The sequence below is a fragment of the Arachis hypogaea genome, chromosome 15 (genome assembly GCF_003086295.3).
Source record: "Arachis hypogaea cultivar Tifrunner chromosome 15, arahy.Tifrunner.gnm2.J5K5, whole genome shotgun sequence".
NCBI lineage: Eukaryota > Viridiplantae > Streptophyta > Magnoliopsida > Fabales > Fabaceae > Arachis > Arachis hypogaea.
This window is the reverse complement of record NC_092050.1, coordinates 28326320-28352004: the sequence shown is the minus strand read 5'-3', so window position 1 is coordinate 28352004 and position 25685 is coordinate 28326320. Positions and strand designations below refer to the sequence as shown.

Genomic DNA, 25685 nt, shown 5'->3' with positions numbered 1-25685 from the left:
GACGAACTTCAAACTCGCGAGTGCTGGGCGTAGTAACAGACGCAAAAGGATAGTAAATCCTATTCCAGTATGATCGAGAACCTCCAGATGATTAGCCATGCAGTGACAGCGCATCGGACCATTTTCACAGAGAGGATGGGATGTAGCCATTGACAACGGTGATGCCTCCAGATGATTAGCCATGCAGTGACAGCGCATCGGACCATTTTCACAGAGAGGATGAGATGTAGCCATTGACGATGGTGATGCCCTTACATAAAGTTTGCCATAGAAAGGAGTAAGACTGATTGGATGAAGACAGCAGGAAAGCAGAGATTTAGAGGAACGCAAGCATCTCTATACGCTTATCTGAAATTCTCACCAATGATATACATAAGTATTTTTATCTTTATTTTCTGTTTATTTATTATTATTATTCGAAAACTCCATAACCATTTGATATCCGCCTGACTGAGATTTACAAGGTGACCATAGCTTGCTTCATACCAACAATCTCCGTGGGATCGACCCTTACTCACGTAAGGTTTTATTACTTGGACGACCCAGTGCACTTGCTGGTTAGTTGTGCGAAGTTGTGAAGTTATGTTTGGACCATGGTATTGTGCACCAGTTGTGGCGCCATTTTCAGGGAGAGAACGAACAACAAATTTTACAACCTCAGAGTAACAATTTCGCATACCAAGTTTTTGGCGCCGTTGCCGGGGATTGTTTGAGTTTGGACAACTGATGGTTCATCTTGTTACTCAGATTAGGTAACTTTCTTTTCGTTTTCTTTTCACAAAAAAAATTTGTTTTCAAAATCTTTCAAAAAATTTTCCCTTTGTTTTCGAAAATTATTTCAGAATTTTTAAGAATGAATTCTAGAGTTTCATGAAGCATGTTGAAGCCTGGCTGGCTGTAAAGCCATGTCTAAATTCATTTGGACTGAGGCTTCCAAGTCATCATTACAAGAGCAAGCTAGTTGTTGCTAATCAAATTTGTTATTGTATGACTGATTTGTATCTTCTAAAGCTTGGCTGGCTAGTAAGCCATGTCTAACCCTCGGATTGGAGCTTTAGGCTAACATTGAAAGATTCCTGGAATTCATATTAAAAATTTTGGAATCCTTATTTTTCTTTTTCAAATTAATTTTTGAAAAATATAAAAAAAATTAGAAAATCATGAAAATAAAAAAATATTTCATGTTTCTTGTTTGAGTCTTGAGTCAAATTGTAAGTTTGGTGTCAATTGCATGTTCATCTTGCATTTTTCGAAAAAATCATGCATTCATGGTGTTCTTCATGATCTTCAAGTTGTTCTTGGTAAATCTTCTTGTTTGATCTTGATGTTTTCTTGTTTTGTGCCTTTTCTTGTTTTTCATGTGCATTCTTGCATTCATAGTATCTGAACATGAAAGATTTCTAAGTTTGGTGTCTTGCATGTTTTCTTTGCATATAAAAATTTTCAAAAATATGTTCTTGATGTTCATCATGACATTCAAAGTGTTCTTGGTGTTCATCTTGACATTCATAGCATTCTTGCATGCATTCATTGTTTTAATCCAAAATTTTCATGCATTGAGTCTTTTTCATGTTTTTCTCTTTCATCATTAAAAATTCAAAAATCAAAAAAATATCTTACCCTTTTTCCCTCATAAAATTCGAAAATTTGAGTTGACTTTTTCAAAACTTTTTAAAATTTAGTTGTTTCTTATGAGTCAAATCAAATTTTCAATTTAAAAAATCTTATCTTTTTCAAAATCTTTTTCAAAAATCAAATCTTTTTCATTTTTCTTAATTATTTTTGAAAATTTTAAAAATATTTTTCAAAAATTTTTTTCTTAATTTTATATCATATTTTCGAAAATCACATCATCAATTAATGTTTTGATTCAAAAATTTCAAGTTTGTTACTTGCTTATTAAGAAAGATTCAAACTTTAAATTCTAGAATCATATCTTGTGATTTCTTGTGAGTCAAGTCATTAATTGTGATTTTAAAAATCAAATCTTTTTCAAAACTAATTTCAATCATATCTTTTCAAAAATATCTTTCTATCTTATTTTTTTTAAAATATCTTTTCTAACTCCTTATCTTCTTATCTTTTAAAAATTGATTTTCAAAATTTGTTTCAACTAACTAATTAACTTTTTGTTTGTTTCTTATCCCTTTCAAAACTATCTAACTAATCCCTCTCCAATTTTCGAAAATACCTCCCCCTTTTTCAAAAATTCTTTTTAGTTAATTAATTGTTTAAATTTTAAATTTTAATTTTAACTCTTCTTCAATTTTCGAAAATCATCAACTCCTTTTCAAAAATTATTTTCGAAAATTCTCTTTCTCTCTCATCTCCTTCTATTTATTTATTCATCTACTAACACTTTATCTCACCCAAATTCGAACCCCCTCTTCCATCTGTGTTCGAATTTTCTCTTCTTCCCTTCTTTACATTACATTCTTTTCTTCTTCTACTCACACAGGGGAACCTCTATACCTGGGTAAAAAGGATCCCTATTATTATTATTTTTCTGTCCCCTCTTTTTCATATGAGCAGGAGCAAGGACAAGAGCATTCTTGTTGAAGCAGATCCTGAACCTGAAAGGACTCTGAAAAGGAAACTAAGAGAAGTTAAAATACAACAATCCAGAGACAACCTTACAGGAATTTTTGAACAGGAAGAGGAGATGGCAGCCAAAAATAATAATAATGCAAGGAGGATGCTTGGTGACTTTACTGCACCTAATTCCAATTTACATGGAAGAAGCATCTCCATCCCTACCATTGGAGCAAACAATTTTGAGCTTAAACCTCAACTAGTTTCTCTGATGCAGCAGAACTGCAAGTTCCATGGACTTCCATCTGAAGATCCTTTTCAGTTCTTAACTGAATTTTTGCAGATCTGTGATACTGTTAAGACTAATGGAGTAGATCCTAAAGTCTACAGGCTCATGCTTTTTCCTTTTGCTGTGAGAGATAGAGCTAGAATATGGTTGGATTCTCAACCTAAAGATAGCCTGAACTCTTGGGATAAGCTGGTCAAGGCTTTCTTAGCCAAGTTCTTTCCTCCTCAAAAGCTGAGTAAGCTTAGAGTGGATGTTCAAACCTTCAGACAGAAGGAAGGTGAATCCCTCTATGAAGCTTGGGAGAGATACAAGCAACTGACCAAAAAGTGTCCTTCTGACATGCTTTCAGAATGGACCATCTTGGATATATTCTATGATGGTCTGTCTGAATTAGCTAAGATGTCATTGGATACTTCTGCAAGTGGATCCATTCACCTAAAGTAAATGCCTGCAGAAGCTCAAGAACTCATTGACATGGTTGCTAATAACCAGTTCATGTACACTTCTGAGAGGAATCCTGTGAGTAATGGGACGCCTCAGAAGAAGGGAGTTCTTGAAATTGATACTCTGAATGCCATATTGGCCCAGAATAAAATATTGACTCAGCAAGTCAATATGATTTCTCAGAGTCTGAATGGAATGCAAGCTACATCCAACAGTACTCAAGAGGCATCTTCTGAAGAAGAAGCTTATGATCTTGAAAACTCTGCAATAGCAGAGGTGAATTACATGGGAGAACCATATGGAAACACCTATAATCCCTCATGGAGAAATCACCCAAATCTCTCATGGAAGGATCAACAAAAGCCTCAACAAGGCTTTAATAATGGTGGAAGAAACAGGTTTAGCAATAGCAAGCCTTTTCCATTATCCACTCAGCAACAGACAGAGAACTCTGAACAAAATACCTCTAATTTAGCAAACTTAGTCTCTGATCTATTAAGGCCACTGTGAGTTTCATGAATGAAACAAGGTCCTCCATTAGAAATTTGGAGGCACAAGTGGGACAGCTGAGTAAGAAAATAACTGAAACCCCTCCTAGTACTCTCCCAAGCAATACAGAAGAAAATTCAAAAGGAGAGTACAAGGCCATTGATATAACCATCATGGCCGAATCCAAGAAGGAAGGGGAGGACATGAATCCCAAGGAGGAAGACCTCCTGGGACGTCCAGTGATCAACAAGGAGTTTCCCTTTGAGGAACCAAAGGACTCTGAGGCTCATTTAGAGACCATAGAGATTCCATTAAACCTCCTTACGCCCTTCATGAGCTCTGATGAGTATTCTTCTTCTGAAGAGAATGAGGATGTCACTGAAGAACAAGTTGCCAAGTTCCTTGGTGCAATCATGAAGCTGAATGCCAATTTATTTGGTAATGAGACTTGGGGAGATGAACCTCCTCTGTTCACCAATGAACTAAATGCATTGGATCAACTGAGATTGCCTCAGAAGAAACAGGATCCTGGAAAGTTCCTAATACCTTGTACCATAGGCACCATGACCTTTGAGAAGGCTCTATGTGACCTTGGGTCAGGAATAAACTCCATGCCACTCTCTGTAATGGAGAAACTGGGAATCTTTGAGCTACAAGCTGCTAAAATCTCATTAGAGATGGCAGACAATTCCAGAGAACAGGCTTATGGACAAGTAGAGGACATATTAGTAAGGGTTGAAGGCCTTTACATCTCTGCTGATTTCATAATCCTAGATACTGGGAAGGATGAGGATGAATCCATCATCCTTAGAAGACCCTTCCTAGCCACAGCAAGAGCTGTGATTGATGTTAACATAGGTGAACTAGTCCTTCAATTGAATGAGGACTCCCTTGAGTTTAAAACTCAATGACATCCTTCTGTAAACATGGAAATGAGGCACAGTAAGCTTCTCTCAAAACAGAGTCAACTAGAGCCCCACAGTCAAACTCTAAGTTTGGTGTTGGGAGGCCACAACCAAACTCTAAGTTTGGTGTTGAACTCCCATACTCAAACTCTAAGTTTGGTGTTGGGAAATCTCAACAATGCTCTGAACATCTATGAGGCTCCATGAGAGCCCACTATCAAGCTATTGACATTAAAGAAGCGCTTGTTGGGAGGCAACCCAATTTTTATTTAATTATGTTTTTATTAGTTATATGTCTTCATAGGTTCATGATCATGTGGAGTCACAAAAACAACTGAAAAAAATTGAAGAAAAATCAAAAACAGCATTAAAAACAGCACACCCTAGAGGAGGAGTTCACTGGCGTTCAAACGCCAGTAAGGAGCATCTGGCTGGCGTTCAATGCCAGAACAGAGCATGGAGCTGGCGCTGAACGCCAGAAACAAGCATGAAGCTGGCGTTCAACGCCAGAAATATGCTGCATCTGGGCGTTGAACGCCCAAAACAAGCATCAGTTCGGCGTTTAAACGCCAGAATTGCATTCAAAGGCATTTTACATGCCTAATTGGTGCAGGGATGTAAATCCTTGACACCTCAGGATCTGTGGATCCCACAGGATCCCCACCTTCCCTCCTCATAATCCTAGTTTCTTCCACATCTTCTTCTTCATCTATTCTTTCTTCTCCTGCACGAGGGCGAGCAACATTCTAAGTTTGGTGTGGTAAAAGCATTGCTTATTTTGCTTTTCCATAACCATTGATGGCACCTAAGGCCAGAGAAACCTCAAAAAAAAAGAGAGAGAGAAGAAAAAAGGGAAGACAAAAGCTTTCACCTCCAAGTCATGGGAGATGGAGAGATTCATGTAAAGGATCTATAGCTCAGTGGCAAAACATTTGACTGCAAATCAAGAGATCCCTGAGATACCTCAGGGGATACATTTTCCCCCACACAATTATTGGGAGCAACTAAGGATAGGAGCATCAAAGAGCAATGAGGGAGGAGCAACAAAGACAAGGAAGAGACATAGAAGAGCTCAAGGACATCATTGGTTCCTCAAGGAGAAAACGCCACCATCACTAAGGTGGACTCATTCCTTGTTCTTGCATTCTCTGTTTTTTGTTTTCTTTATGTTAAAGTACTTATCCATGTTTGTGTCTTATTACATGATCATTAGTATTTAGTAACTTTGTCTTAAAGTTATGAATGTCCTATGAATCCATCACCTCTCTTAAATGAAAACTGTTTTAATTCAAAAGAACAAGAAGTACATGAGTTTCGAATTTATCCTTGAACTTAGTTTAATTATATTGATGTGGTGACAATGCTTCTTGTTTTCTGAATGAATGCCTGAACAGTGCATATGTCTTTTGAAGTTGTTGTTCATGAATGTTAAATATGTTGGCTCTTGAAAGAATGATGACAAGGAGACATGTTATTTGATAATCTGAAAAATCATAAAAATGATTCTTGAAGCAAGAAAAAGCAGTGAATACAAAAGCTTGTAGAAAAAAAATATAGAAAAAAAAATAGCGAAAAAAAAAGAGAAAAAGCAAGCAGAAAAAGCCAATAACCCTTAAAACCAAAAGGCAAGGGTAATAAAAAGGATCCCAAGGCTTTGAGCATCAGTGGATAGGAGGGCCTAAAGGAATAAAATCCTGACCTAAGCGGCTAAACCAAGCTGTCCCTAACCATGTGCTTGTGGCGTGAAGGTGTCAAGTGAAAACTTAAGATTGAGCGGTTAAAGTCAAGGTCCAAAGCAAAAGAAGAGTGTGCTTAATAACCCTGGACACCTCTAATTGGAGACTTTAGCAAAGCTGAGTCACAATCTGAAAAGGTTCACCCAATTATGTGTCTGTGGCATTTATGTATCTGTTGGTAATACTGGAAAACAAAGTGCTTAGGGCCACGGCCAAGACTCATAAAGTAGCTGTGTTCAAGAATCAACATACTGAACTAGTAGAATCAATAACACTATCTGAACTCTGAGTTCCTATAGATGCCAATCATTCTGAACTTCAATGGATAAAGTGAGATGCCAAAACTATTCAAGAGGCAAAGAGCTACAAGTCCCGCTCATCTGATTGGAGCTATGTTTCATTGATAGTTTGGAATTTATAGTATATTCTCTTCTTTTTATCCTATTTGATTTTCAGTTGCTTGGGGACAAGCAACAATTTAAGTTTGGTGTTGTGATGAGCGGATAATTTATACGCTTTTTGGCATTGTTTTTAGTATGTTTTTAGTAGGATCTAGTTACTTTTAGGGATGTTTTCATTAGTTTTTATGTTAAATTCATATTTCTGGACTTTACTATGAGTTTGTGTGTTTTTCTGTGATTTCAGGTATTTTCTGGCTGAAATTGAGGGACTTGAGCGAAAATCAGATTCAGAGGTAGAAGAAGGACTGCTGATGCTGTTGGATTCTGACCTCCCTTTACTCAAAGTGGATTTTCTGGGGATACAGAATTCAAAATGGCGTGATTCCAATTGCGTTGGAAAGTAGACATCCAGGGCTTTCCAGCAATATATAATAGTCCATACTTTGGCCGAGTTTAGATGACGCAAAAAGGTGTTGAACGCTAGTTCTATGCTGCAGTCTGGAGTTAAACGCCAGAAACACGTCACAAGCCAGAGTTGAACGCCAGAAACACGTTACAAACTGGCGTTCAACTCCAAGAATGACCTCTCCACGTGTAAACTTCAAGCTCAGCCCAAGCACACACCAAGTGGGCCCCGGAAGTGGATTTATGCATCAATTACTTACTCCTGTAAACCCTAGTAACTAGTTTAGTATAAATAGGACTTTTTACTATTGTATTAGACATCTTCAGATCATCTTATGATTTTTAGTTCATCTTAGGATCATATTGATCACGTTTGGGGGCTGGCCATTCGGCCATGCCTGGACCTTATCACTTATGTATTTTCAACGGTAGAGTTTCTACACACCATAGATTAAGGTGTGGAGCTCTGTTGTTCCTCACAAATTAATGCAAAGTACTACTATTTCTCTATTCAATTCAACTTATTCCGCTTCTAAGATATTCATTCGCATTTCAATATGAATGTGATGAATGTGACAATCATCATCATTCCCATACGAACGCATGCCTGACAACCACTTCTGTTCTACCTTAGATTGGATGATTATCTCTTGGATCACTTAATCAGAATCTTCGTGGTATAAGCTAGATTAATGGTGGCATTCATGAGAATCTGGAAAGTCTAAACCTTGTCTGTGGTATTCCGAGTAGGATTCAGGGATTGAATGACTGTGACGAACTTCAAACTCGCGAGTGCTGGGTGTAGTGACAGACGCAAAAGGATAGTAAATCCTATTCCAGTATGATCGAGAACCTCCAGATGATTAGCCATGCAGTGACAGCGCATCGAACCATTTTTACAGAGAGGATGGGATGTAGCCATTGACAACGGTGATGCCTCCAGATGATTAGCCATGCAGTGACAGCGCATCGGACCATTTTCACAGAGAGGATGAGATGTAGCCATTGACGACGGTGATGCCCATACATAAAGTTTGTCATAGAAAGGAGTAAGACTGATTGGATGAAGACAGCGGGAAAGCAGAGATTCAGAGGAACGCAAGCATCTCTATACGCTTATCTGAAATTCTCACCAATGATATACATAAGTATTTTTATCTTTGTTTTCTGTTTATTTATTATTATTATTCGAAAACTCCATAACCATTTGATATCCGCCTGACTGAGATTTACAAGGTGACCATAGCTTGCTTCATACCAACAATCTCCGTGGGATCAACCCTTACTCACGTAAGGTTTTATTACTTGGACGACCCAGTGCACTTGCTGGTTAGTTGTGCGAAGTTGTGAAGTTATGTTTGGACCATGGTATTGTGCACCAGTTATGGCGCCATTGCCAGGGAGAGAACGAATAACAAATTTTACAACCTCAGAGTAACAATTTTGCATACCACTAACAATTTTCCTCTTACTCTTAATGCCACAAAGAGCTCTAAGTTGACCATCTGTCTCAAGTAAACCATATTCAAGTGGGATGAGAAAAGCTAAGGGATATGAATTTTACCCACTTGAATGTTGTGAAGGATGATGGTGACTTAGGCGGAGAGGTCTCCAACAACTTTGGCAAGGTGATTTCAAGCTCCACTCCCTTGTGCTCTTCTTTGAAAACTTCCACCTCCTTGCAAGCTTCTTCAATTTCACCCTCTTCCTCTTGGTAGCTTTCTTCCAAATCAAACTCTTCTTTATGGCTTACCAAGGGCATGGGAGGTTGTGCTTCTTCTTTTTTAATCTCCATCTCTTGATCAACCTCTGTAAAGTCTTCAACCATGATATGCCTTGGAGGTTGTACACCTTCCTCAACATCAACATCAAACATCTTGGAAGGAGGCTCTAGGACTGGACTTTCCAATGGAGGTTCAGCATCTCCTAAGTCTGCAACCACTTCCTTTTCTTTGATAATTTCGGCCTTCTCCACTTGCTCTAATACAAAATCAGACTCCTCCTTGATGTCTTCCTTCACTAATTCTTCCACCGCTTCTTCGACTTTAAGGGTCTCTACTACCTCCACCTGTAGGGCCTCCTCTAGCTTCTTATGAAGTATGAATTTGCGAAGACGATCCCTTTTCTCTTGTTCCTTGTCAATAGCATAGCTGGGATCATCTTTCTCTTGGATTGATGGATGTGGGTGCTCTTCCATGGAGGGTGGTGATGGGATGGAAATATTATTATGTGGTTGAAAAGGAAGTGTACTAAAGCTTGAGGGTTGAATATTGGAGGTAGAGGGTTGGTCCATGCGGGATATAAGTGCTTGAAGAGTAGAGGTGAGATTAGTGATAGAGGCAAGTGTAGTATGAAGCTCTGTTTGCCCTTGGTGAATAACACCAATGGTGTTGTCATCCAGTGGAGGTTGGGGTGGATATGGGTTAGGGTCATATGGAGGTGAATGGTGTAAAGGGGCTTGTGAGTATGGTGGTTCAAAGGTGTGTTGTGGAGGTGGTTCATAAGCATATGATAGGGCTTGTTGGTAACTACAAAGGGTCTACCATATCTATCATCTTGGTATGCATCTCAGAATGGCTCTTGACCATAGTAATTTGGTGGAGGTTGGTTGTCACGAAAAGGTCCACCATAACTATTGTCTTGGCATGCATTGTAAGATGGTCGTTGTCCATGGTATCTTGGAAGGTGTTGTTGCCGAAAGGGTTGATCAGATCCTCGTGGCTCCTTCCATCTTTGATTGTTTCGACCTTGATGCATGTTCCTATTATAGCTTCCATTCCTTTGAACAACATTAGAACCAAACTCAAAGCGACGGGAGTGAGAACTCATAGTAGCTAATAAAAATTAAAAACAAAAATAAAAATAAATAAACAAGCAAAATAAAATTTTTACAATAACCAATAATAAGGCACACATTTGTAATTTCCCGGCAACGGCGCCATTTTGACGAACGAAACTCTCGCGCGATCTAGAATTTTCACAAATAAATTTCCGTTGTAAGTATAGCTTCTAGACCGACAACAATTCCTTTCGTACAAAAGTTTTGGTTGTCACAAGTAACAAAATCCAATAAAATTTATAACCGAAGTATTTAAACCTCGGGTCGTCTTCTCAAGGAATTGCATGGAAGAATGATTTATTATTGGTTATGAAAAAGGTATGTTTTTGGGTTTTTGAAATAGGGAACAAGTAATTTAAATGGCAAGAAAAATAAATTAATAATTATAAAAATCTCTTGCAAGGTATAAGAACTGGAAATCCCATCCTAGTTATCCTTATCAGGTGTGATGAGAATTGTTATTGCTCCAACTTAGTTAACCCTTACTAAATAAAGGAAATTCAAGTAGACCAATCAATTTGATCCTCAAGTCCTAGTCAACTTCTGTGGAAAGACTAGCTTTAGAGCGATCCAAATCAATCAGCAACTCCCAATTTTCAATCAACTGCTGAGTTTGATAACTCAAGTGTTACCAATTACTTTACCAAAGCAAAAAGGGAATAAATTTTAAATTAAATTGAAAGCATCATAAATAGAATAAAATAATCATAAATCTGAAATACCTCGAATTGCATTAAATAGAATATTCAAATCTAACATGAAAAGATTCATAAGCCAATTTGGCAACATAAGTAATTAACAAATAAAAGCATTAGAGTATCTAAAAGTAGAAGAGAAACATAAATTAAAGTTGGAAACATTGAACCTGGAATTGGAGAAAACGAAGGGATTCTAATCCTAAAATCTAAGAGAAATCCTAATCCTAAATCCTAAGAGAGATGAGAGAGCCTCTCTCTCTCTAAAACTACATCTAAAACCTAAAAATTGTGAAATATGAAAGTTGTATGAATTGTTGGATTGATTCTCCAACTTTATAGCCTCTAATCTGTATTTTCTGGGCCAAAAAATGGGTCAAAAACAGTCCAAAAATCGTCCCAGCAATGTTTGATACATCCAGGTCGCTGCAAAGTCACGCGGAAGCGTCGTCCACGCGTTTGCGTGGATTGGGTTTTTGCCAGGTCACGCGTCCGCGTGATCCACGCGTTCGAGTCGCCTGGATTCGGGGCAGCTATGGCAAATTATATATCGTTGCGAAGCCCCGAACGTTAGCTTTCCAACGCAACTGGAACCGCGTCATTTGAATCTTTGTAGCTCAAGTTATGGTTGATTTAGTACCCAGAGGTCAGGCTGGACAGCTTTAGTAGTTCCTTCAGTTTCTTGTATTCCTTCCACTTTTGCATGCTTCCTTTCCATACTCTAAGCCATTCCTGTCCTGTAAACCCTGAAATCACTTAACACACATATCAAGTCATTGAATGGTAAAAAGAGAGAATTAATTTTTGGTAATTTAAAGGCTTGGGAAGCAAGTTTCCAATTATAGAACGAAACTAGGAAGGAATTGTAAAACCATGCAAATCATATGAATAAGCGAGTAAAGAGTTGATAAAAACCACTCAAATTAGCACAAGATAAACCATAAAATAGTGGTTTATCAGTCGTCCACGCGTACGCATCGTTTGGCAAAAATCCTTGTCACGTGTACGCGTCAGTTACGCGTACGCATCTCCCACGCGTACGCGTCGCTGCCAGCTTCTCAAAACATCATTTTCTTGCGTTCCTTCCACTTTTGCATGCTTTCTTTCCGTCCTCTAATCCATTCCTGCCCTATAAACTTTGAAAACACTCAGCAAATATATCACGGCATCGAATGGTAATAAGAGAGGATTAAAATTAGCAAATTTAAGGCCAAAGAAGCATGTTTTCATTCATAGCACAAAATTAGGAAGGAAAATGTAAAACATGCAAATTATATGAATAAGTGTGAGAATAATGGATAAAATCTACTAAATTAAGCACAAGATAAACCCTAAAAATGGGGTTTATCAGCTGAATTACCCCCTCCCCTTTCTTTCTCTCAAAAATGCACCCTCACCAACCCTAGATTCTCCTAAACCCTATCAGAGCCACCACCACCATCTCCCCTTTCTTTCATTCTGCTCTTCTCCTCGTGTCGTCAAAAGCTAAGGTCGATTCGGGACTGTTGTTAGCATCGTCATTTTTCTGTTCGAGCTCTCTCTGTTGCTGCTTCTTTGCTCTTCACCATTGGTTGTTGCCGCTTTTCCATCCCTCGCCGTGGGTCGTCACTACTTCTCTCCTCCTTGTTGTGTGTCGTGTCTGCTTCTTCCCTCCTCGCTGTTTTTGGCTGTGACCCCTTTTCTGCTCCCCTCCAGTCTTGTCGTCGCTACCTCTTTGCTCCGCACCGTGTCTCATCGTCATTGATTCTCTGTTTCACATTACCAAAGTTCCCAATTTGAATTTCTCTGTCTCTCTGCTCTCTGGCTGTATGCTGTTTTTTCCTCCCCTTCGCTGCCAATAGTAAAACCTCCCCTTTATCCTCTTTAATAATGTTCAATTTGTTGTAATTGTATTATATTATTTTCTTCTTTGTTCTGTTCTAAATATGCGTATGATGTATTATTGATGATTCTGCTGAGTTTTGAGATATTAATTTTCTGAAATTTTATTTGAATTCAGTTTGTTGATGCTGAATTGATTCTGTTGAGATTGAGTTATAAATTTAATTTTTTAAATTTTAATTTATTAATTATGTTGAAATTTGAATTATAAATCCAATCTGTTTTACTTGTTATTTTGGTAAATTGTTATTTTACTGTCATTGATTTAAAAGAGAAACATTGCTACAATTCTACATTGGATTTACTATATGGCTTCAAAATAAGGGTTGGGTGAAGTTCAGATAAAGAGATCGTTCACTCATAGAAAAAAAGAATGAAATTAAAAAGTAAAGAATAAAAGGATTACCTAATTTACAAAAATAGAAAACTCAGGAATGGAAACCTAATTTATAAAGGTTATTCATGCTTCTTTATTGTGTTTTTTTTTAGTTAATTTAATTGTTCAATTTTCTTGTGTTCTAGGCTTTTTACTCTGTTGTGAAATTGCTTCTTCCAGTTCAAATTAGAGACTATACTGATTTTTTTTTCTTCTTGCACCATACTAAAATTTGTGGTCTCAAATTTCGGTTGCCTATCATAAAAGTCTTATTGCTAATGTGTTATATATACATGAAAATTGAGAAACTTAAATGAAAGAACCAAATTTCGACCAATTTTAATTCATACAATGTTTTATTTGCTCTGCATCCTATCTTACAATAGATGTTATTTTAAATTTTTAATAATTTTATGTTATATTTAATTAAATCGGTTCAATTACAGTTCAACGTCAGTTAAACTATTAAACTATTAAATTAATCACTTAATCGATTTATTGACCGATTTAGTTCTCACAACCTTGTCAAAAGATAGAGTACATACATTTACATAATAAAAAAAATTAAACAATCTCCAATTTTATCACGTGATAATGATAATCCTTATTTTATAACAAAAAAAAAAAACTTTTGGAGGTTTATATATATATATGGATAACAATAATATAATCCAAACATGCTTTATGAAATTCGAGATTACAAGCCAAATACATATAATCAATATATACATATATCGATTCAGTAAAATAAATACTAAAAAATAAATATTTTCAATGATTTAAATAAGGATGACTCTGATATCACTTTTTAAAATAAATTATTTTATAATTCAGATCATCCGTTTTAGATCATTAAAAATATATGTCAGAATACAAAAGCTAAGGTACATTTATTCATAGAAATTAATAGAAAAGTTGTCTCAGTCTTTTTCAACCAAAACCTTCTGTATTTCTAGTAGGGCGACGAAATTGTAACTCTTTTAATGGAAAAGAGTTCCAAATGCGGTTTTAGTATGTTGGAGACTGAAATCCTGATGTCACTATAGCTAAGTATGGCATCTATTAAACCTTAACGTCCAAATAAAAATAGTATCAAAAACTCAAATAAAAATAATATCTGATTTTATTTTTATTTAATTTTAAATAAAAATAATTATAACTTATTTAATTTAATAAGGACAAATAGGTCCCTGACATTTTTTTCTGCGGACATTTTCGTCCCTAAGGATTGGAAAATACATTCATATCCCTGACCCTTCCAAAACGCGGACAAATTTATCCCTCCGTTGAAGTGACTCCGTTGGACTCAACGGAAAATGCTGACGTGGCTCCCGTGGCGCTGACCTGGCCGTTACAGGAGTACACGTGGCATGTAACTTTTTAAAACAGTACATATTAGTCCTCCCACCCCAAAACGACGTCGTTTCACCCAAACCCCCAATCTTTCACATTTATGAGCCCTAATCCTTCCACAGAAACGGTGAAGTGGGTCACTGTCCTCAGCCGCCTCCAACCCCAACCACCTACTGGAACCTGTATACTAGTCGAAGGTCAAATAGAAAGACCAGCAACAGAAGAAAAGCATGTTATTGAGCTCAAAGCTGACAAAGTTCTTCACATTGGGATAGTAGATGTTGACAAGTATCCATTATCAAAGAAGAGAGTTCCACTGGAGATGTTAAGGGACTTTTTCCAGTTTTGACCGCGTACAACAACGGTGAAATTCATAATCACTTTGATATTTACTCATTCTATTCATCTTAATTATCCATAGTTAGCTTAGATTTCTTGACAGGTGACATGGGTAGTTGGTTGAATTAACTCAATTTGTATAGAACCTTATCATCTTAACCATAAAATAAAATTGATGGTTGCTCATTGCATCCTAATTATAGGAATGACAATCATATATTTATTTCTTAAAAATGATGAGAAGTTAAGACTAAATTTGTTTTGTTTTTCACTAAATGACATGTAGGTGGCAACTGTCATGCATATTCGTAATGCTCTGTCGTTTGCAACCCACTCATTTTTCAATGGTTAAGGATTCCTTGATGTGCAAACACCAATTATAACCACCACAGACTGCGAAGAATTTGGCAAATTGTTCCAGGTGGCCGGCCTGGAACAGAAAGCTGACAAGCAGAAGCTTAGTATTATCCATGAGACTGATGGTGTTAGCCTTGATATTGTGAAGGCAGCTGCTAAAGAGAAGAGCAATATAGTTGAAACTTTGAAAAGGACTGAGAGCAATAGTGAAGCTCTGGCTGCTGCAGTTCAAGATTTGCGAAAAACAAATGAATTGGTATCACAGTTGGAAGCCATAGAGAAGAAAAATTTAAAATCCTTATCATCGAAGGATGAGGTGGTTGATGCTTCTAGAGATTTGTTCTTGACTGTCTCAAGTCGCTTGCATCTAGAGAGTTATGCATGTGCTCTTGGAAATGTCTACTCATTTAGACCAAGATTCCAGGCAGATAAAACAGATTCGGCCAAGTATGCTTCAGAAATGTGGATGGTTGAGGTTGAAATGGCTTTTTCGCAGCTGCAGGTAACATTTTTTTCTCTCTATATCACTGCTTTATAATATACTCAGTTTATTGCATACCATTTATCTATTTAACATTTCAATATCTGAATCCATAGAATGCAGTATTACTTATATATACAGAATTATTAGCCATCCTTCTAAGTTGCTGATCCAACCCAATGAAATTTGCTAGAGTAGAAATAATTTATATATGCTGTATCTCCAAAGTTAATAATAGGAAAAATTGAGACAAGCAAAAACAATGGTTGGATTATGATTAAATATGAACAAGCAGAGAATTTCTATATTCTTTCTTTATAGAATTGAATTTTATCTTCTGAACAGCCACAAAAAATTATATATATAGCAAACTTCTCAGAATGATATTGAAAGTAAAAAAAATGGAAGTTGCTCATTAAGAAACCTTAATTTAATTAAATATGACAAAAATTTATTATACTTGTGCATCAAATTAGTGCAGTTTTACATATTTAAATTAACATACAAAGTTCTCAAGTCATAGTCCCTTTAATTAATAGTTGTAAACTTTTAATTCCTTCTTATATTCTGATTTGGAGGCTTCTTTTGTCATTTAATAGCACATTGTATTTTGTGGTGCTTGGAGGATGCCATGAATTGTGCTAGTGACTATTTCAATCACCTCATTATGTATGTTTTAGAAACATGCCATGAAGATATGAAGTTTATTGCCAAAAGAATTGAAATGCCTGCTTCACTCATCTTCAGCAGACTGCGTCAGATTTTCCTGAAATGATTTCTTACAATGAAGTCATAGATATTCTAAGAAAGGTAGTTGTTACTTCTAAATGCTGAGATGAAAACAAGAGATTTTCTTTCTTACTGTTTTAATTGTGCTCCCAGGTTGAAGATAAGAAATTCGAAACAAATTTCAAATCAAGTGTTGCACTCACTACAGAACACTTAAGAACACTTGATGAGGACAGTGACCCACTTCACTGGAAGGATTAGGGGTCATAAATGTGAAAGATTGGGGGTTCGGGTGAAACGACGTCGTTTTGGGGTGGGAGGACTAATATGTCCTGTTTTGAAAAGCTACACGTTTTGGTGTGAGAGGATTAATATGTCCTGTTTTAAAAAGTTACATGCCACGTGTGCTCCCGTAACGGCCAGGTCAGCGCCACGGGAGCCACGTCAGCGTTTCCGTTGAGTCCAACGGAGTCACTTCAATGGAGGGGTAAATTTGTCTGCGTTTTGGAAGGGTTAGGGACATGAATGTATTTTCCAATCCTTGGGGACGAAAATGTCCGCAAAAAAAAAAGTCAAGACCTATTTATCTTTTATTCTTATAATTAATATATATATATTGTCCACAAATAAATTAAAAAATTAAATAGTTTCCAACATATTTTTCTTAACCTACACCGGTGAACTGAAGGCTAGATAAATGAAACTGGACAAATTAATTTATAAAAAGTTTTATGTGATTTGTGTAAAAATAAGTTCTCCCAGTTGAAACGTTTATTTTATTCTATCAAACTTGAAATTATGTTATTCCTCGAAAAGACGGTTGTCATATAGATCTAACATAGTATAATAACAAATAGGAATAAAAATTAGTGTTATTTAATCTAATAATCGTATATAGTTTTTAAGAGTTTGTTTGATAAAATTTTTATTTTCTGTAAGTAATTTATTAAAATTAATTTTTAAAAGATAATTTTTTAAAAGTTATCCAAATATAAATAATAATAATTGTATTTGATAAAATAAATTTAAAAATTTAAAAAGATCATACTATATAAATATAAGACTAAATTTAAATATTTATTAGTGTATTAGATTATATTATGACATTCTAATTTTAATAAATACAAACAAATTTTAAAAAACTCTTCAAAGTACACGATCTTTAAAAATTGCAAATAAAAGTATATGATCTTTTTTATTTAATAAATATAAAATAAAATACTTATATTCTTAAAGCAAAAAATTTACTTAAGTGATAGTGCATTATACTTAAATTTATTTTTGTATCAACAAAAGGAGTGATTTTAACAATAAACCGACAACTGCCATTGACTTCACCAAATTGACAGAAAAAGTAAGAAGTGAGTGGGAGCGTACAAAATTTTATTGACTTTTGATAGATTGCTGGAGATAGAGGATGTGGTTGCAAATTGTAATGAATCACAATTTTAAAAATATAAATATAAATAAGTTAAAATTTATTTTTATAAATTAGAGTTTTTTATATTTAAAAATTATTTTATTATAAGTAATTAAATTAATTTTATAACTATTTGAATTTAATTAAATTTATATTCTTATATATATATATATATGATGAACTATTTTATATAATTAAAATTATAATTCTAGTAATTTATAAAAAATAAAAATTATATGCATATTTTAATTTGAGTAATTGATATTTTTAATTTAAAAATAGTGTTTAGTTAATAATATTATTATCGAATTCGATATTCGCTGGTATGAGTAAATATCGGTATTTTTTGATGAGCTTAATTTTGTTAATGTTTCATCGTATATCTTTCATCCTTAAATTACTAATGTCATTTATATTAGTAATTCATATATATTTAACCCTAAAATAATTTAAAAAAATTACTTATAAATTACTAGTTGTCAATTATTATTATTATTATTAGTAGTAGTAGTCAGTGGCGGATCTACGGGGGGACCTAAGGTGGCCATGGTCCCCCCAAAATTAAAAAAAATAGTAAATAGTAATAATTAATAATATTAAATTTATTTTTATATATAATATTAAAAAAAATATAAGTTACAAAATTTTATAAATTAAAATAATTAAAAACTGCACTATGTATTAGATATTTGAATTATTGCTCTTGTTAACAAATAGCCCATTCTAATAATTAATAAAAAATGATTCTATTATACTAGCCCAAACCCATACTATTAATTAAAGTAACACTAGTACATTTTTTAAATATTTGTTTCAAACCATCAGAGGCATCAGCGCCACTTTTCTCTCTCTTTTAGTGGTTTCCAAACTTTTGGTCTTCTACTCTTCTCATTCTAATTTTCTTTCCATACCAAAACAAGACATATGAAGAAAAACCATTGAAGAGAAGTGAACAGCAAAATATTAACCATTGAATGCACAACAAAAATTCAAAGAGATATATTTCAATTTTTTTAAGTTAATAACAATGTCAAGTATTATTTATATTATTTATTTAAAATAATTAATTTATTTTTTTTTATAATGGACAGTGTTCAAAGATTGAAGTGAGGCAAAACTCAATAGAATTATTTTTGGGTGAGACTTGGAACAAAAAAATAATCAGGTAAATCAATAACTTTATTTTTTATTATTATATATTTGTGTTTCTAAAATTATTTGTTATTGCTCAATAGATTTAATATTTTTTTTAAAGAAAATAATATATATGTAATTATTTTTTTTTTTTTGTTAGATAGTTCAAGTTAAGTTAAAAATGTCAAAAATAAAAATAATTCACTCATTTTTCAAGAGAAAAGAGAGAATATATGATGAACAAAATTCAGCTTCAGATTCTTTGAGTAATGTTCAAAATATTATTGAACAACCTGTGATACAACTTGAGCAAGATTAAAAAATATCAAAATCTTAAAGTATGTAGTCGAACATTGACTTTTATATAATATAATTACTTTTTTTATATATATGCTATAAATTATATTTTGTTAATTTTTTGTTATATTTTATATTTAATTGACCCCTCTTATGAAATTTTTGGTTCTGCCACTGATAGTAGTACTACTACTACTTGGTTGCATTTAACAAAACGTAAAGGGAGAAAAAGAAAGAAAGGTGGCTTGTATACATATATGTATATATAATAATATGACACATGTTTCTTTATTTTCCTTAATCATCACTATGCTTTATTTATTTCTTTCTTCACCACCGAACAATAAAGGAAACGAGTGATCGAGAGAGAAGAAAGAAACCGTGAAAACCCTCGAGGTTCCAGGTGATTTCTTCTCTTTTATATGTTGGTGTCACTTTTGTTCGATGAAAATTGACGGTGATGTAACTCTTCTTTCCCTTAAGTTTGTCCAATTGGAGTTTTAGGAAGCACAGACGATTTCTGACATTTTTTTCTTCAGCAGCTCAGTCAAAAAACTTCTCCGGAATTTCAAGTATTTTAATTTTACATGAAGATAAATTTCGGTAAATTCTCACTAATTAAATTTGTTTTGGATAAGTGAATGGTTATTGTAATTGATTATTGATGAAGTTTGATCGACTTTATATTAAATTTCGTTGATATATGGTTATATGTGATTAAGCTTGTGATTTGGTCATGTTTGTGTTGCCCAAACTATGATAACGAGACTGATTTGGGGCTGACATTGTATTAATTTTTGAATAAAATGAGTGAGGTTTAATGGCAGAGGAATTAAATTAAAAGTTGTGAAAAATCGATAATCGTAAAACTCAAAAACGGATTAAGATTTAAATGTATATTTTAAAAAGAAAATAAGGAGGGTTTCGGTTCTTGGTGAAGAGAAGAATAAGCCAAGAAGAATTATTTTTGAGGAAATATACTTGTATTTTATGAAAAGATTGAGTTTAATATTATAATTATATAAGTTTTTTGGGTATTTTGGGTAATAAATAAAGTTCAGAGGTAAAATGGGTATTTTATAAAAGTTCAGGGTTATTTATATAAATATGAAACAAAGTGAAGGTTTAAATAAAATTTTATAAAATATTGAAGTCAAAAATAAAATATTAAAGAATTTGTGGTTTAGAAAGTAATTAATAAAAGTTTGAAAATAAGAATTTATAAAATAAATTTTAAGAGTATTATAAATATTATTTTAAATATGTGGTTAAAATTACTCATTTACATTAGAGTAAATTATTATTACAAATTATTATTTATCAAGATATTATTTTATAAGAATATTATTGTATGTATTATAAAAAATAAAACAAAGAGTGGTAAACAAACAAGTTTTTCTAAAAGCTTTAGAAAGACAAATCTAAGTTAAGGATCTCATGATCCCCCTCTTCATAAAACATTTAGAAAAAGATGAGGGAAGAGTGTGAAGATAGTTTTTTATGTTAAAAGTAAGGAGTTAAAAGAGTGATGAGAAAAGAAAAGAAAAGAATTTAAAGAATTTCTGTCATAGGAGAGCAGAGAGAGTCAAAAGATTAAAAGAATCTAAAGAACCTCTACCACAGGAGAGCAGAGAATAGAAAAGAAAAGAAACAAAATAACGAAAAGAAAAGAAGAGAAGCAGAGATGATTGTTTACATGCTGAAAACGAGCAAAGATATGGTGGTGAGTCCACCAAAATTTGCTTTCCAGAGATACATCGGCCAATCCAGGGGATGGTCGCACCTGTAAGACAGAGGTTGCTTACAGAGGTTATCACTACATACATTGGCTAGAAAGAGCCTCACCTGTAAGACAAAGGTTGCTTACAGAGGTTATGTTTACATACATCGGCTCAAGAGAGTCGCACCTGTAATACAGAAGTTGCTTACAGAGGTTATGACACTGAAAACCAAACTCAGACAAAGGTTGCTGAGTTGCGTCGGGAGCGGGTCGAAACCGACAGATGAGCTCATTACCTGCACTAGGGATAGACATGCATCATACTTATTTGCGCATATTTCTTTGTAATTGTATTTTCTATGATTGTGTATGCTTGTGATTGGATTCTATGTTTTGTAATTGCTGAGTTGGATTATACTTTGTTGACTGTTGTTATTGTTTGAGAACATAATGAAACAAACTTAACTTCTAACCCGACTCTACTAAGAACTCCCCAGTTCTTACCCCTATCTCTACCCCTTTCAGCTATAGGTGCGAAGGCATAGTGCGGAACTACAGGAGCATAGAAGATTGAGTTTACGAGTTAAGTTCTTAGATTTTATTTTTTCCCTCGTCGTTTATTGTTTTTAGTTTTTAGAGGGGATAGAACTTGTATTTGAGTATCTTGAAATAAGTATATGTAAATAATGCTATGTGAATATATATCTTTGTGATTAATTAATTAAAGTGAAAACTTTTTGTTTTCTTAATTAAAGTTTTGATTCGTATTCGCAAAGGCTCAATATTAAATTAACATAGTATACAATTAAAGGAATTGAGGTAAGTAGCGCTCGTACTTTTAGTGCAATGATGAGGTGCTAAAAGGTGCTACACAAATAGTAAATATAACTCTTTGAATATGTTCCATAATGTATGGAGATGAGATGAGAATGAGAGAAGTGAAACACGCAGGGTATGGTTGGAGTGCTTTGGCGTTCCATTGCACGTTTGGTCGGTCGACACTTTTAGACTGATTGGAGAACAGTGGGGGAAAATGGTAAAGTGCGATATAGACACAGAGTCGTGCAAGTCTTTTAGTGGGGGACAAATACAAATTGATACGTGCATTTTTTATGTTATTAATGAATGGATCCACATAACCATAGGTACTAGTGGGTTCGACATTTTCATTAAGAAAATTGGTGGAGAAAGATATGGATCAGAATGCTTGGCTAACATGGAAGTTAGAGAAGGTACCAGTGGCGCTTTGGTCCTGGATACTGGTAATAATGATGCTAATGCGGTGACCAAGAGCCCATGGATGCTGGGGTGCAATGCGGCTGCAGAGACGGTGGTACAACTGGTACGGGAGGTCGAATGTGACAAGGGTAGGACGATAATTCAGCTAGACGAATTGAATGAATGGAATAAGGGAATTTCAAATCAGGTAACGGATGGACCAATAATGAAGGGTGTTACTAACATAGCGGAATTTAGAGGATCTCGCTCATTTAGTGATTAATCAAATTCGGAGGAAACAGTAACATGGTATTATGGCGAGGCAAGGCATGAGGTGGATGATGTGTTTGAAGGTAATCCAAATCTAGTATTTATTCATAGTGTGAGGCCCAATAGAGTGTTAAATGAAAAGGAAGGGGAGAATGTTTTAAAGGGCCAAACCAACCGAAGCCCAGCTAAAGTGGAGAATTATAAGGAATGGGAGGAAACTCTAGTGGGCCACACTATAAATAAAGGGGTGGATAAAAGTAATAAAGATTTTGAAGCTTGTTGGGCTCTTAAACCAACGTGGCCCTGTTGATGAGGAGTTGGGGGACATGAGGGTGCAGCAGTTCGCTCGACCCAGTTTGCGGACCCGACCCAGCAGCTGGTGACAAGGATGCTCCAATGAAGCGTGTTGCTGGTATCGGCACCTCCAGACCTGCAGGAGCCGAATCAAGGGATGCCGAGGCAGATTATGTAGTGGTCTGGTTTCCAAAGGTAGCGTTGATGGAGACCGTGAGTCGTTGTGCAATGGAGGGAGTTGCTTTCAATAAGGACGGTTTAGCTATACACGTTCCCGAATGTACTGAACTGCGTGATAATGCACGAGCAGGTGAGGGAGACATGGTTCTAATGCTAATGGATGGTGGGTGCGAAGGTGGTAACCTAGGAGAAAAGGGCGTGGATAGAGGTGCTTCGCAAGAATCTCATGATTCGATCACGGTAGTGGATGCCACTGATGGTTTGGTTCATGGAGAGGCAGTGTAGAGAGAAAGAGGAGCAACAGAGAAGGATTCACATGGTAACATAGTAGAAGGAAGAGGGATGCTGAATAAAATTGGAGGAGTAACTACTCTCAATAGGTGCACCAGGATGAACGATGAAACAGGCTGAGGAGTGATGACGGGGAGGCGTCGGACTCAGGGGAGGAAAACACTCGATTGGAGGAAACAACGATAGGGATGGAAGGGAGTGTGAGAGATTTGGAGGATTCTAGAGGTTCACAGAAGGTTGAAGACAATGATTCTGGTCAAGAAAAACAAAGAAATAATTGGGAAGATGACATGACAAAAAATAGAGCTGCGTGAAAATTGGCGGTGGAATCAGGAGCAGTACAGTATAATGAGGACGAAAATATTATGACAATTCTACAAGCTCAAAATGAGGCAATTGCAGAGAAGAAAAGACAAGCAAAACAAAAAGAGAAAGCAAGGAGAAGTTGTCCGAAGAATCAAAATAAGGTATGCAAAAATAATTATTATAAATTATTTTCAGTTCCTAGATTATTAGTATGGTGAAAAATTTCAAGAAAAAATATAATATTAATATATTAGAATTGTTAGAGACAAAGAAGGAGGTTATTACAAAATTTGACGTCATGCAAATCTGGGGAAATAATGCCGTAGGATGGGAATTTGTCGGATTGGAAAGGGATTTTGGGAGATTGTTAATCATGTGGGATGAAAAAATGATTAGGATGAATAATATCCTTAAAGGCGATAGATGGTTATACATTGAAGGCGTGTTACTGAAAAACAGTTTTAACTGTGCATTCTGCTTGGTGTATAGTGCACACAAAAGAGAGGAGAAGTTACTTGTGTAGGAAGAGTTGAGTTTTCTGTCAGGACTCTGTCAAGTACCATTTTGCTATATGGGAGACTTTAATGAGATTGTACAGGTGGAAGAAAGAAAAAGAGCTAGTATGTTAACAACATCACCAGAAGAGTTTAAAAAATGGGTCCAGGAGATGGAGCTAGTAGATCTAGAATTGCATGATCGTAAGTACACATGGTTCCGAGGTCAGTCATGTAGCCGTATTGATAAAGTACTGGTGAATCTGGAGTGGATTTATGAATTTCCTGAAATGCGAATTAGAGGAGGTCCAAGGGGTCTATCTAATCATTGTCCAATGGTGGTGGAGGATAGCAGGATGGGTGGGGGGCCAAGGCCATTCAGTAGCTTAGATTCATGGTTCACACAGGAGGGCTTCCTTCGATTGGTGAAGGAGGAATGGAGGGGTCTAGGAGATGCTGATTTTACAGATAAGTTGAAGGCTTTGACTGTACTGTTCAGTAGATGGCATAAGCAACACTTTGGCAATGTTGATTTGCGGATAAAACAATTTGAGGAAGGGATAAAAAAATTAGATGATATGGTTAGTAATAGGGTGTATGACAGTACAATGGAAGCAAGAAGAAAAACTCTGGTTAGTTACTGTAAGAAATGGTATGTTAGGAAGGAAGTTCATTGGAAGCAGATATCTTGGTCCTGGCATGCCAAGCATATGGATAAGAATACTAGGTACTTTCATCATGTAGCCTCTGCAAGGAGGAGAAACAATCGTATTGAAGCTCTAGTCATAAATGGACGGTTGGTGAGGAATCAAACCAGAATAAAGATTGCAATAAGGGACTTTTATAAAAAAGTTGTATCATCAGGAAGTTTCAGCTTTGGTTGGTTTTCGAGATGGATTGGTTAATCAGATACATGAAGATGAGGCGGCTGCTCTGGAGATAATGCCGTCAGTTGAAGAAATAAAAGAAGCAGTATGGGATTGTGGATCGTCTAAAGCACCATGCAATGATGGTTATAACATGAACTTCATCAAGAAGTGTTGGGGAGAGATTAGATCGGAATTTACTGCAGCAGTGGTGGACTTTTTTCAAACTGTGAAGCTACCAAGAGACTCTAATGTTACCTGGGTTGCATTGGCTCCAAAGTTCGTTGGGGCTAAGAAAATAAAAGACTTTCCTCCAATCAGCATGGTAGGGTGTGTATATAAGGTCATATCTAAGGTATTGGTATGTAGAATGAGAAGTGTAATGCCAGGTTTAGTAGGTGAGATACAGACTGCTTTTGTGAAGGGGAGGAAGATACATGATGGAGCTTTGATTGTTTGTGAGACTGTGCAGTGGCTGAAGACGAGGAGGAAGATGGTAGCGATAATTAAATTGGATTTCAAAAAGCATATGACAGAGTCAAGTGGAGTTTTGTAGATATCGTCCTTCAGAAGACGGGTTTTGGTATTATATAGAGAAGTTGGGTCAAGGAGTGTATATGCTCGGCGTCTATGTCGATTCTAATAAATAGTTCGCCATCTAAATCATTTAAGATGGAACGAGGTTTAAGGCAAGGAGATCCTCTCTCCCCTTTTCTCATTGTTCTAGTTGTTGATGTGCTCCATAGGACGGTAACTGAGGCTGTGAGGAATAGTAGGATTTCTCCGTTGTTGGTTGGACGAGACAACATTGAATTGTCTCACTTACAGTTTGCGGATGACACCGTCTTGTTCTATCCACAAGATGAAGGTACAATCAGGAATTACAAGAGGCCTTTGCAGTATTTCGAGGTGATGTCTGGGTTGAGTATTAATTTTGATAAATC

The 25685-nt window shown here is 35.5% G+C and overlaps 1 protein-coding gene and 1 non-coding gene across 2 annotated transcripts; one reads left to right on the top strand and one right to left on the bottom strand.

Annotated features, from left to right (window-relative positions):
- Nucleotides 1–3058: 3058 nt before the first annotated feature.
- On the bottom strand, nt 3059–3166 carry LOC112752375 (small nucleolar RNA R71). Its single transcript, XR_003176814.1, has one exon. It is a non-coding gene; the product is annotated as a small nucleolar RNA R71 (small nucleolar RNA).
- Nucleotides 3167–14445: 11279 nt separating this feature from the next.
- On the top strand, nt 14446–16512 carry LOC114925338 (asparagine--tRNA ligase, cytoplasmic 2-like). Its single transcript, XM_029292923.1, has 4 exons — nt 14446–14633; nt 14971–14992; nt 15106–15543; nt 16405–16512. Exons 1-4 carry the CDS (start codon nt 14446–14448, stop codon nt 16510–16512), a joined length of 756 nt encoding a protein of 251 aa, XP_029148756.1.
- The last annotated feature ends 9173 nt before the right edge of the window (nt 16513–25685 follow it).

What these genes read in the sequence shown, in the direction of transcription:
- LOC114925338 (XM_029292923.1), top strand. Translation starts at nt 14,446, where the DNA reads ATGAGCCCTAATCCTTCCACAGAAACGGTGAAGTGGGTCACTGTCCTC. An exon ending in GGGATAGTAGATGTTGACAA is followed by an intron (nt 14,634 to 14,970) that starts GTATCCATTATC and finishes AATGACATGTAG; the next exon opens with GTGGCAACTGTCATGCATAT. An exon ending in GGCAACTGTCATGCATATTC is followed by an intron (nt 14,993 to 15,105) that starts GTAATGCTCTGT and finishes AAATTGTTCCAG; the next exon opens with GTGGCCGGCCTGGAACAGAA.